Source organism: Vitis riparia, chromosome 1 (assembly GCF_004353265.1).
Source record: "Vitis riparia cultivar Riparia Gloire de Montpellier isolate 1030 chromosome 1, EGFV_Vit.rip_1.0, whole genome shotgun sequence".
NCBI lineage: Eukaryota > Viridiplantae > Streptophyta > Magnoliopsida > Vitales > Vitaceae > Vitis > Vitis riparia.
The window spans coordinates 3,263,319-3,276,061 of NC_048431.1; the positions used below are offsets into that span (position 1 = coordinate 3,263,319).

The following is a 12,743-nucleotide window of genomic DNA, read 5'->3' on the forward strand; positions in this document are numbered from 1 at the left end:
GGGTAGGTTTAGTTTTCCCTTGGATTCTCCAATTAAGTAAAGTGGCAAGTACCATCTCAAAAAAAAAAAAAAAAAAAAAAAAAAAAAAAAAAAAAAAAAAAAAAAACAAACAAACAAACAAAGGAAAGACCGGAGTAACCTAGAGTCTTAGGGATATCCTATATACCAATCATAAAATGCGAAAAAAGAAATTGTGTTTTTATTTTATTCATCTAGTCATCTGTAGTTGGAATTGCACCATGGATGTTGTTGCATGTTCATTTATTGAAGCATTCTTAAGAGATTTGTCATTATTCAATGAAAACTTAAAATAATTATTTTAAAACATAAAAAATAGTTGATTTTTAGTATATTCGATTAACCTAATAGAGCTTATAATATATATTTAATATGCTCATGCAGTGGGATTTATGCTTTGGAAGCATGGAAACTATTAACGGTGGGAATCAGGAAGAGAGAATGTTCCAATAAAGATTGTCACTTGGCAGGACCACCAGAGGTCCACAAATTGGTCCTCACCTCTCTCTAATCATCAAAACTAATAAGGGACGTCAACTCTTTGTGGGTTTTTTCTTTTTCATAAAAATTAGAGGCATTTACATATTTGTTTCTCTTCTCATTCCAAAACATTGGATTGTTCGAACTCCAGTTGCTGAATATCTAGTCAAATAATGGCATGAAATACCAAAATACCCAAAGAGTCGGACCATTGAAACACCCACATTAGGCCATTACCTGGGTCTAGTGCAATAGACTGAATACAAGACTAAATGTGAGAGAAATTGGGATTTCAGAAAAATAATTAAAGATGAATTAAAATGGAACAAGGGGTTGATCAGTTAAGAGCAAAAGGAGTCAAAATGTGCTGTTCTCCAGTAGAAGGAATTCCCAACAGTATTCTGAAGGATTTCTTAATGGTACTTGAACCAGAGAAACACATGTCACCAGAGGTTTCAAAACACGAACCCCATCTTCCATTTCATATCAAAAGAGAGAGCCATAGAAAACTCATCATGGGCCGAAACAATTCACTGTTGAGTGACTGTAGCTCTTTCACTCCTTCAAAGGATCTTTGTCAACCTACAGTCTCGTACCTTTCTCGAATATATCTCGGGATTGCACCAGAGAGAGAGAAAGAAAGAGAGAGAGAGAGAGGACATTGATAGTGTAGATCTTTGTAGTATATATAGGCTTGAGCGACACTAAAAAAGTTGTAGCTAACTGTCAATACTGAAACCTGAGAGAGAGAGAGTGTGTGTGTAATACACTAGGATAGCCCGCAGTAAAAGTGGACGGCTATAGACTCAGCTTATTCATGCAAATAACAAATGAGGGAATGTTTAAAGCTGCAGCATGGCTTGGTTTTCAATTTTAAACTTTGAATATTTATCTTTGTTTTATCTTCTTGCTCCAGAATCTGATAATTATATCCTTTTTTAGCAGCTTTTCCAGTGGTTTTTCTATCACTAACTCCATTCCTCAGTTGTTGTTTCATAATTATCTATGTTCTTTTCCCTTCCCTCTCTCAGGCATGAAAAAAGATACTACGACTTTTCCTTTTATTTCTCTAAAACATTTTTTTTGGTTCGTACTCTTCTCATTCAAACATGCATTAATTTCTCCAGAGACAATGCCTGTTTAGGGCGGCCTTTACATTGTCCCAGCCTTTTCAAAAGGATATCTTTATTTTTTAATATATGTATATAATATAAAAATAACTGTACTAATAATCAACATTAATCATTTTTCTTTGACATGAAAAATGTAATGATAATGGTCCTGTCATTTTGTGCAACACATTTTTTGTACTGCATTTGAGCTCAAAAAAATTAACAAAAATCAAATAAAATCCAATTATTTATTGGAAGCTAAATAATAAAAATACTGATTTTAATAAGTATTTCTAACTTTTCGAATGCTTGAAAGATAAATATATTTTAAAATTAATTTATCTAGTTGCTCAAAGGATGCATCAATCTTCTCCGGAATCATTTCTAGATATCTTATTTATATTTGTTGCATACTTTGATACCCAAATCTCTTTTTTAAATTGTATTTGTGCTAAGAAAATGCTTGTTGGCTAAATAATAGCGAAAATTTTATAGTTTGGAGAGAGCTATATGAAAATAGTTTTTGAAGAAATAGAGTAATGAAGAATGCACAATATGGATGGTAGTCTTTCACAGGAAGGGGAAATTACTTTAGCTTTCCTCAAACTGGTACTATGATCAGCACAAATTTATTTATAGATAAAAACCAAGCCCTAATCCTAGTCTAGATGTATGGTTGGTTAATTGGATGGTAAAACCCCCTTTTAGCTGTGGCTTTTTCTCAACCTTTCCGAACGGTTCTTATTTTCTTAATAATCCAAACTCTGAAGCAAGTTGATGTTTCAATTTGTATTTGTCACTCCATAAGAAGCTCGAAGCAGTTGGGAGTCTACATTAATATTGTGATTAAGGGTGTTTGCTTCTTTTTCTTCCATTTTCTATCACATGCAAAATACGTGGTTTGTACATGACTTTACTAGTTCTAAACTTCTACTGCTATATTAGATTCTTGTAGCTGGAGACGCATTTACTGCTTCAATGTCATCATTGATGACATCAACCTTCCATTACATTTTGCAGATTATAATAACTTTCAGCATCAAGGTTTTCCCAAAATGATGCATCATCGTTGAGGTAAGAAGATGATTTTAGTATTTCTACAACCTACCACGTTCCTCATTCTTTACAAAAGAAGTTTGAGGAGTATTTTTAATGGTTATAATCAATTAATAAAACACTATAAATTGCATGATACAGAAACCAAAAGGGTGATTGGTAGTATGATGTTATTTTTTATGAACTAAGGAGTGTGACACTCCTTGCTGAGACTAATCTTGTAGAGCAAAAGTGAATATTAAGATGTGAAGCCTACAAGTGAACCATATATATCTTCATGTCATGCAAAATCATCAAGACATCCATAATGTTAGCATATCTTACCTACATGTTTTGTTTCCATAATTACATGTTTAGATTACAGAGATGGATGAAAAAATTCATGTAACTAAAAAAATAATACATGAGAGATTATTACCTTGTTGATTCTAAGAAGTCCATTAGTGTCAAATTGATGTACAAAATCAAGTACAAGTCAAGTGGAAAATGAGCTATTTTAAAACAAGGTTGACAACTAGGGTTATAAGCAAACATTAGGTATTGGTTATTTTGAAGTATTTGCACCAGTTGTTAGACCTAACACTATTTACGTGATAATTTCTTTCACTATATAAAGTAATTGAAAAGATTTTGCAAATGGTTGTCGATATTAGCTTTCTTAAATGTGACGAATTAGAAGATGGGGTTTATGCTAAACAATTTAACTAGAGAAAGATTGAAGAACGAAAGAACAAAAGGTCCATAAGATAAAAAAAGAAATGTCTTGTATGAATTCAAATGAGCACCAAGAGTATGATATAGAGGCATGCTTTCCTATTTTGTTATGAATGAATTTTAAAAATGTTTATTTGAATTTACTTTATAAGTGAAATTTAATTTGCAAGTGAAATTCTTATTGTGCGTTTATATGTGAATCATTTAATGATTACTAATAGCTAGTAATCTGAAAATTGTTGGAGAATTTAAAGAATCAATGATTGGATATGATAGACATATATAAGATGGATGTGTAATATATGCAAGCAAATAATGATATCTTCATTTTTTTTCTTCTAAAAATTAAATGCAAATAATATTAAAGAAGAAAAATCTAAGATGAAATTATGTAAGTCGAGTTTAACTTCAATTAAAGAAACATTGAAATATAACATAATCAAACTTATATGTTAATAAAAAAAAGTTTTCACATTTGTTGATATTAACAAATAAATAAAAAATAAATTAAAATAAGAAAATAAACTAAGAAGAAAAGGCATATAAGTAAGAAAAAAGGAATTTCACAGGTTAGATATTTATAAAAATTTATAAAATTATTAAAATCAAACTATTTTAGTTATTATTATTTTTTAAAATGGTAATTAATACTCATATAAAATAAAATATGTTTAATTGTTTTGATTAAAAATGTGAATATATTTATTCATTGCATTATTGTTGAGTTTGTACTTTCCGTAGTCTTATTCCCCTTCGAGATGAGTGGTAACTGGTAAGTTCATATTTGTACAGTTTTTTCCTTTAAGTTTTTACACTCCAGTTCTTCCACTTTAGTTTTGCAGTGATGCATTATTGGAGATTCACATCCTAGAACAAAATGCAATAATTGATAAAAAGCAGGTGAATACTCACAAATTATATTTTATACATCTAAAATGACATTCCCTATTGCACACCTTCTGACTCAGTGACAGGAGGGGCTGGACTGTGGAGCCTGGAGGAGGTATCAAAGCTAAATGGTAGGGTCAAGACACTGGAGAAGCACTTACACATTAGCAGGCATGCAATAATAATGATCACGCCCCCCCTCCCTTACTAGTCCAGCTTGTGGACAAACCCGGGTTTAGCAATGGTGGACCATGTTGAGCCATACCCAAAATGGAAAAAGATAAAAGTTAAAGCTATTCTTCCTAGTTTATGTCACAGGTTTATGTTGGATCCCCCCACCCAAATTTCAGATCACCTGTGTGGTAACTATTCTACAACTCTTCCCCCCCCCACCCAAACAGGTTATCATATTCTTTTCTTTTTCCTCCTTTTTCATTTTTCTTTTCTCTGAAGTGAAAAGGATTAAAGGAGTCTAGTTTTCCCACAGCCCTACTGATGTATTGACCCACTTTATGTATAGCAGTTACTTTAAAGATCTTTTCCCACGAAGAATCTCATGTTTCAAAATGGGGGTGGAGTTGCTTTGGCCGCCCCAGCTGCGTCTAGGTATGGAGGCTTCCACATATGATAAGGTTAAGGCTGATGATGACAGCCTATTTGTTCTGCTTAAAGCTCGGATGCGGCCTAGTGTGAATCGAGTTTTGCCCTGCGGCTATGCCTGTTTTTCTTTCTCACTACAGGACAGTGATCACAGTTGGCATCACCACCTCAGGATATATGAATCAAGATAATGATAAGCTTTTATAAATTGTTTCCCAAATTAGGGTTATTTATGTATTATAATCATGCTATATTTATCCTTGCTTATTATTAATAAAATGCTTTTTTTTTATTATTCAAATTCTTTGAGTGGGAGAAAATACTTATTTGAATTTTAAATAAATTACAAAAAAAAAAAAAAAAAACAAAAACAAAAACAAAAACAAAATAATAATCAGATAATAGTGGGCTTTTCATAAATACCACTGAATCAACTTATTCAACTTTTCCCACAAAGATAGGAATATTTCTTTCTTTCTCAATTAATATTTTCTATTGTGCCTCCCTTTCAGGTAGAGAAAGTAACCAGCAAGTGAAGTACCTCCTCCATTTATATCCTTCGTCTAAAATTTATCCCCGTTGAGCGAAGGTGCCTTATTGATCTGGTCTACCACCAATCAATCCCCAGCCACTCGTACAGTGATGACAGTAGCTTTGCACTGTTAGCTAGCTTTTACCTTATTTTCCCTTGCTGCTTTTATTTTCCCCAAACAAAGAACCAACTACTCCTTTAATTTTCGTCTATGCGTGCCACCCACCAAACTTTTGCAGTCATTCCTCATCAAAGGAAAAAAAAGAAAAAGAAAGAAAGAATTGAAAAACAACCCTCCTGATTATCTTCCACCCAGTAACAAATAATATAATGTAAAAGAAGGGAGAAAAAAAGGGAAAAAGAAAAGAAAAGAAGGGAAGATCTTCACCGACCAATGGAAAAAGATCTCCGTGTTAAAACGAAATTCAAGACGAAAACGACTGTTCATATCAACAAAATCAATGTGGGTTGCGAGTAGAGATCACGCGGTGGGGAGGTGTTAGTGGATGGGTGGATGTTATGAATTATGATAATGCAGAAGAGAGGTATATTTTGTATTGTTTATTGGTTTTGTTTACTTGTGGGCTTAGTTCTCCTGCTGACTAATGTAACATCTTTGTCACCACCATGTATGCATGTCCCGCCTTGTCTTTCTCTATCTCTCTCCATCTGTGAATAAGGTACGGCGTGATACACAGCAGAGGGCAGATGTGTTGGCTGAAGTTTCATGTAAAAGTGTGTCTTTTATGAAATAGACGTGGGCATTGATGGGTTGGTGCATGAGAAGTATGTTGAGAAGCGTGATTATATGGAATCAGCTATACAAACACGTTTCTCTGCATGCATGCCCCTGTGCATTTCGTATATAACCTGGGGATACCTCTGTGTTTTTGTGTTTGTGTCTGTGTGGGGATGTAGGTCACCTGTTTCCAGTACCAACAACAATGTTTTGGTCTCTTCTCCCCCCTCCCCTCTACAAACCCCCACCCTTCTCCTTTTCTGCTCACACCAATTGGCCTTTGCCACTTCACACTCTAGAGTTCTATCTTTGGGTTTGCCTGATTTTGCTGGGCTGGGCCGCATACTGGAAAGTTTTATTCTACTATATGCCTATAACAAGGTTTCAATTTCAATAATTGTGTTTTAATATCAAATACAGGCCATTAATAATAAGATACCATTTGGGTTTAGGACATTTTTTTTTTCTTTTAAAGCCTGGTCATAGTTTATCTTAGTCATATTCTTAATTTTATATGGGTATAAGGGAGTTTGAATAAGGGTATTATGATGTCTGTATGGTTCAAAGATGGACCCATTTGTATGAATAGGGTTGAACTGTAACTAACTATTAGTTTCTTCCTATCATCTACATGTATATACTTTTGTGTTTGGCAGAGAAGTACTGTTAATTTATGGTACTTCTGCGACTCTAAAATAAGGGTTTGGAGTAACAAATTGATCTGAATCCCTTCCCAATACTATATTTAGGTTCATGTAGTACAACTTTTTCATCACTTGAAAGAATTCCATTGACTGTTAGTTGATAACGGTTCAAATGCCACCTGAAGTTCTCTACAGTAAGAGGGATTCTTGTTTCTTTAAAAGGAGTTTATGGTAAAATGCTTCGGATTCAACGTTCCTTGTATACCAAATATACATTGTTAAATCCTTTTGGACCGATTGCTTATTTAATATGGTTTCAGAGTCTATAAAAGTTAAAAGTCCCCTGTCCCTTTCGGCATTTATTTGTTCATATTTCATCACTGGGCACCGCCCAATAGGAGAAGGTGTTAGCATGTCAAATATTTATGGACCTGTTATTTACAAGTTGAAGTTTTGACTTGTAATCCAGAATATCATACACCCCAGAAAATTTCCCAGATTTTTTGCATTTAAAAAGCGTATAATTAGCAGAGCTGTGTAGTCTGTCGATTTGAGTTACATGAACATTCTTTCCCAACTCAAGGAAACGGATTGAACAGTAACTGTAGGACAGGAACGGGCATTTGGTGCATTTTTACATGAAGGGGCAATTTCAATTCTTAGTAGAAAACCGAAAAAAATTACCAATAAAATGCATCTTCTAACACATCAGAGAACTTTCTAGACAACAGAAGAGTGCATTAGGAATGCCAGGACTGAATTCAGAGCTCAATCCATCCATTTTAGCCCTTTGGAGACTGCTCTTCCTCTAGCTTCCATGGTCCAAATGTAATATTTGCCAGCTCAGCAGCTGCACGGGCAGCAGCTGATGCACGGTCTGCAGAGGCAATAGCAGCTCGAGCTCTCTCCAAGATGTCAGATGATTGTGATCTTGTCTCCTTAGAATCACTTACTTGTCCTGCATTGTAACTCTTAATCGAATGTTCAACTTCATCAGGACTAGACAATGACTTCTTGCTGGCCGTGTTGGGAGAGTGAAGGGCTTGGATTCCCTGTTGAATAGTCCTACTCGAAATAACATTTGGCTCACTGGTAGGTGGACATTGAAGAGAGCTTTGTATGGAGGGAGCTTGAGAAATTGCACCTCCACTGCATACTTGCTTTGAACCATCCTACAGACAACATCCATTTGATGAAGATAATAAAGCAATCAATACCAATGTTTAATAGAAGCTTGTTAGAATGGGCAAGCAGTTCACCATTATCACAACTACAACTAATATAGAATTGTAAGAGGACATATATCAGTTGACATGCAGCAATAATGCTAAGATCTGTGTTCAATTCCAACTTACACACGCACAGAGATCAGGAGAAATGTATCACTACTTCAACTTGATTGTAATTGATGAAGGGGTAAGTGGAAGGAGGTTTTTCCTCCACTAAAGACCATTAGATCAATAATCCCTGCATGCTAAAACTTCTTGCTTTTCTTCTTTGGATGAAAAGGAGATTTAGGCTTGACCATTTATTGCATACAACACAACAGTAATAACAATAGAAAATTTCAAATAGCGCTCATACTTCTATACGATCCATGTTTTCCCTTTGGACCATATCTAGCACACATCTGACCTAGCTATCAGCAAGGCTAAAACAATTATCATGATGAGAATGACTTTGACCCAACATTTTTTTTTTTCATGTTTTTTAAGATGGTGGGAAATCTATGAAAAAAGCAATGGCAATCAAAATTTAGAATGTGCAGAATCAATCCATCATGATGATATTAGGAATTAACTTACCTAACAAAACCACAGCAACTATGATATTAGTGTCTGGTTATGGAACAAATAACATCAGAAAATTCAACAAGACCTAAATCAAAGAAAGGAAGCAGGGAAGAAGAGGAAAAAAAACAGCATTGGAAAAATACCAGCAAGTCCTCGTGTTTTTTGCTGAATTCTGCTTCAGTGTTAGAAGAATCCCATTCCAGATTGTACTCCTGAGCGATTTCCTTCAATTGCTTTAGCTTTGCTTCTCCAGTTGGAGTGCTTACTGAAAGCTTTTCTATTATCTGTAAAAAAGCAGAAATAATCAAAATGGATCAAGTTAGAATGCCATTCCTGCAGACAAATAAGGAGGAAAAAAAATTCTAGAAATGCTTGAGCAGTTAACTGCACGGTTGACGCTTGTATCAGGACGCAGCTCAGAGGCAGCCAATATGAACTCCTTCCCATATTTTGCAGCAAACAAGTTCTTGATCTGCAATAAATCTGGCACATCTGAGCATCTGGGAGCAGCAAAAATTATACTAGCAACAGCTTCTCGCAATTCTGTAGGACACTCCCTGTTATGAGGAAAGAGACAGTCACAACATTGAGCTGCATAAATCTTATTAAAACCAAGTTTTGGGCTTGCACATACTTTTCTACAAAAATATATTCTGAAATGCCACCTGATCAATGCCAACCAGAATATCCTTCAAACTTACAATGTTATCAGATTTGTGCTCACAATATTTACAACCACGATGAAAAAGCAAGGGGGGAACAGCCTTACTTGAGATTTTAAAATGGACGCAGAACATTGCCCTAGGAAGTATGTATATAGTTATTCAAAAAGTGTTATGAATATTGGGAAAGCAGCTCTAGAGTATAGCTTCTATGCATCCCAAATAAACTTCATTACATAATGGTGCTGAATTATCATTTAAAAAAAAATACTTATTCTGCAACATTGTTTTTGGGCACTTGTGATTCTGTTTAAGAATGATAACTGATCTATATGAAACTGTGTTTTTGAAAAAAGGTAAAATAAAATAAAACTATCAGAAAATCACCTAACCTTGAGCTCTTTCACAAAGAGAAATATTTGCTGATTTTACTCCATATTAGTATGTGGAAATGTAAAAGCATGCATGCCAGTTTTTATGTTTCAACCTCACTTGTCTCTCTTATCAAGACACTCTTTACCTTCTTCCTAGCAATGGTTAGGATGAAAAATGCTATGAGCAGTAACAGTTAGAGATGCCAACCGAAGTCATGAGACGCTCACATAATGTCAAAGGAAGCAACTTTTGTGTAAAAGGAAACATAAAATAGCAAAACTCCTAGCAGCTATAGCAAGAACAAAGGAAAGGAAATATGTAACAGCAGCTTTTGGGGCAAGTCCAGCGGCCAGCCTCTCCATAATTAGGGATTGTAATTCAGAGTGGATAACTTTTGCAGCTTGAGAGCTAATTATCAGCAGGATGGTGGACATTGAATAGTCCTACTCCTAAGAATAGAACCATGGCAAAAAGGAGCATGCAAATAGATGATGGGAAAGTAAATATGAGGTACAGGCATAACAAAGATGCTTTATGACATAAATAGAGACAACAAATTGAATGAATATTGAATGACATCAGAAATTCAAAAATAACATTTCTCCCTATGGTAGAAAAAATCTACTGAGATCTTTTTTTTCTTTTTTCTTATATTTTCAAGTAAATGCATACATGTACAGCCAAAGGTTTCAAAATCCTTATAACTACATCTACTTCAATATGAATAGTGTGTTTAGTTTCTGCGTATGGTGAAGTTTGCTTACCAAATAGTTTTATAAATTCAACTTATAATACAATATGTATTAGCACATATAATGACATTTAATTATAGAATACGAAAGTTTAAATATGTTAGAGCTCGGAGGGAAACTGCTTATACCGCATATCCATGTCTACAACCAAAAAATGTAAGAAACCAAAAAAAAATCATCACTTTATCAGAAACCTCAGCAAGACATATGGTCCCATAGAGCTTAGGGTGTCAAATCTCATGAAAGACAAAGAATGTCAAATGTTATCTTCATTGAACAACACAATCCTGGTAATCAATGGATTTACCTCTGAGTTTCGAGAATAGGAACACGTGCGAGAACAAATTCACAAAACAGCTCCAGAATCTCATATGCAGCCCATATGTTTTGTTCTCGTATAACATGCTCCACCTAAGAAAGATATGCACAAATGGTAAACAAGACAATCAGATTTTGAAAGAGAATCCCAGTTAATTGAACTCAATATCATGAAGTTGAAGAGGTACCCGTATTCGAGCTATTGCTTCTTGGCCTGTCTGCAGAAATTGAGCTATCTCCTTGCGCATCTGTTTAAGATGCAAACTTCTCTTGTTTTGCAGCAATTTAATGCGAGAGATTGCCAAATTCAAGCACGTTTTGCTACAAAACCACCCACAATTTTTAAAATACACAGACAAACATATTTTGATATGCATTCACTCAATTTTAGAGCAGAAAATTGCAAATTTTTTCGTTAATTTAAATGTTGAAATTTAAAACAATCAATTAACAATTTACTCGACATTGTGACCACCTTTCTGGAGACGTTAGAATTCCAATTAAAGCAAATTTAAAAAATAAAGTATGCATAAAGAATTGAGATTTTTGCCAAAATCCTTTAATGGCTAATGGGTATCTGGTGGAAATGAGCCTCTCTCAGAAATGCCAAAATTTTACATGGATTTGAAAGTTAAAGACACTATAAATTAATTTACAAAAATTATTAGCAGATAACAGAAATTGAACTATAATAAAACGAAAATCCACAAATCAAGTTCTTAAATCTTCTCCATCAGATACAGTTCCATTCAGTTTCCAAGAAAAAGGTGGGCACAGAAAATAAACAAAAATTTTCAACCTTAGATCTGCCACTACTTTGGAACTCAGAAAACAAAAACCTCAGCTCAACTAAACCTAATACCAATATTTGGGTTAGCTTTGATGAATTTTTTCATTTCCTGAAAACCAGAAATACAGAATTTCATCCATTTGTTTTCCTTGGTTTCCTGGCAATCAAAAGGAAGGTGAAAGAAAGGAAAAGTAAAATGAGAGAAAAGGGAAATACAACTGACCATTTCGCGCCAAGAATTCCTCTGTTGAAAAGCTGATTCAGGAGTGACATCGAAGCCTCTGTATGTAATTCAAGATCGATCCTTCTGTGTATGATCGATCTCTATGGAAGGGGGGGTCAGCCTCAGCATACGATACAGTCGCTTTGCGGGTAAAAATGCCTTTTGGCGTCTTTTTCACAAATTAGAAAAACGCGTTTCGAGGCGAAAACAAGTTTTGGCTCCGTCTCAAGCGGTCAAGCCCGTTTCGACTCCACTACAAACGACGTCGCATAACTCCCTCGTCAGTTTCTCCGTTCTTCCCTTCTAGTGAAGCACAAGCATTGAACTTTCTCCGTTGGGCCGTTCCTCTGCCTGTGGAACAAGAGTTTCTCCTTCTTTAAAAGCAACATCGTATTCATATCCATCACCGTCCCATGTGAACCTCTCCTTCTTCTTTGGCTCTCTGCAACTTGAAAGCCTATATTAAGAAATATACAACCTACAACTTGCAAGAACACCACGGTGCCTGTTTTTGCAAACAACCAATACTTCGAAATTTGTTTTTTGAGTTTTGTTTTTTTTTTTTTTTTATAAAACATAGTATTTTCGAAAATAGATTAAAAAAAACAGGTTTTTTTGTAATTTTTTATACATCAAAAATCTATTTCAAAATATAAATGTTTTCAGTCTGTTTTTAATACTTTTAAGCATATTTTTTAAAATAATTTTTATATTTAAGATTTCATTTTTAATTATTCCTTATGTTTTATATAATTATTTTTTAAAATTAATAAATAAAAACAACGAAAAATAATTAAAAAATATTGTCAAAAGATACTTTATTTTTTACTTTTAAAAATAAAAAATAAAAAACAATTTTTAGTTACCAAACATCTTTTCACATTTCTTTGTTTCGAAACACAGAAAACTGTCGTAACCAAACAAAGCCTTCTTTTCATAATTTTTTTGTAGCCAACACGCCCGCAGTCTCACTGCTCAACTCCTTTGCTCCATAGCTGCAAGCAAAAGGAAATGAAAAAACGCAACTCAAATGGACAACCTGCGAGA

The 12,743-nt window shown here is 34.3% G+C and overlaps 1 protein-coding gene across 1 annotated transcript; it reads right to left on the reverse strand.

Moving 5' to 3' along the window:
• Window positions 1–7,256: 7,256 nt before the first annotated feature.
• Window positions 7,257–12,173, reverse strand: LOC117926002 (IST1-like protein). Its single transcript, XM_034845098.1, has 6 exons — window positions 11,697–12,173; window positions 10,872–11,004; window positions 10,673–10,776; window positions 8,962–9,133; window positions 8,720–8,860; window positions 7,257–7,955 (listed from the first exon to the last, which is right to left on the reverse strand). The coding sequence occupies exons 1-6, from the start codon at window positions 11,744–11,746 to the stop codon at window positions 7,566–7,568; spliced, it is 990 nt and encodes a 329-aa protein (XP_034700989.1). The 5' UTR covers window positions 11,747–12,173; the 3' UTR covers window positions 7,257–7,565.
• Between the last annotated feature and the right edge of the window lie 570 nt (window positions 12,174–12,743).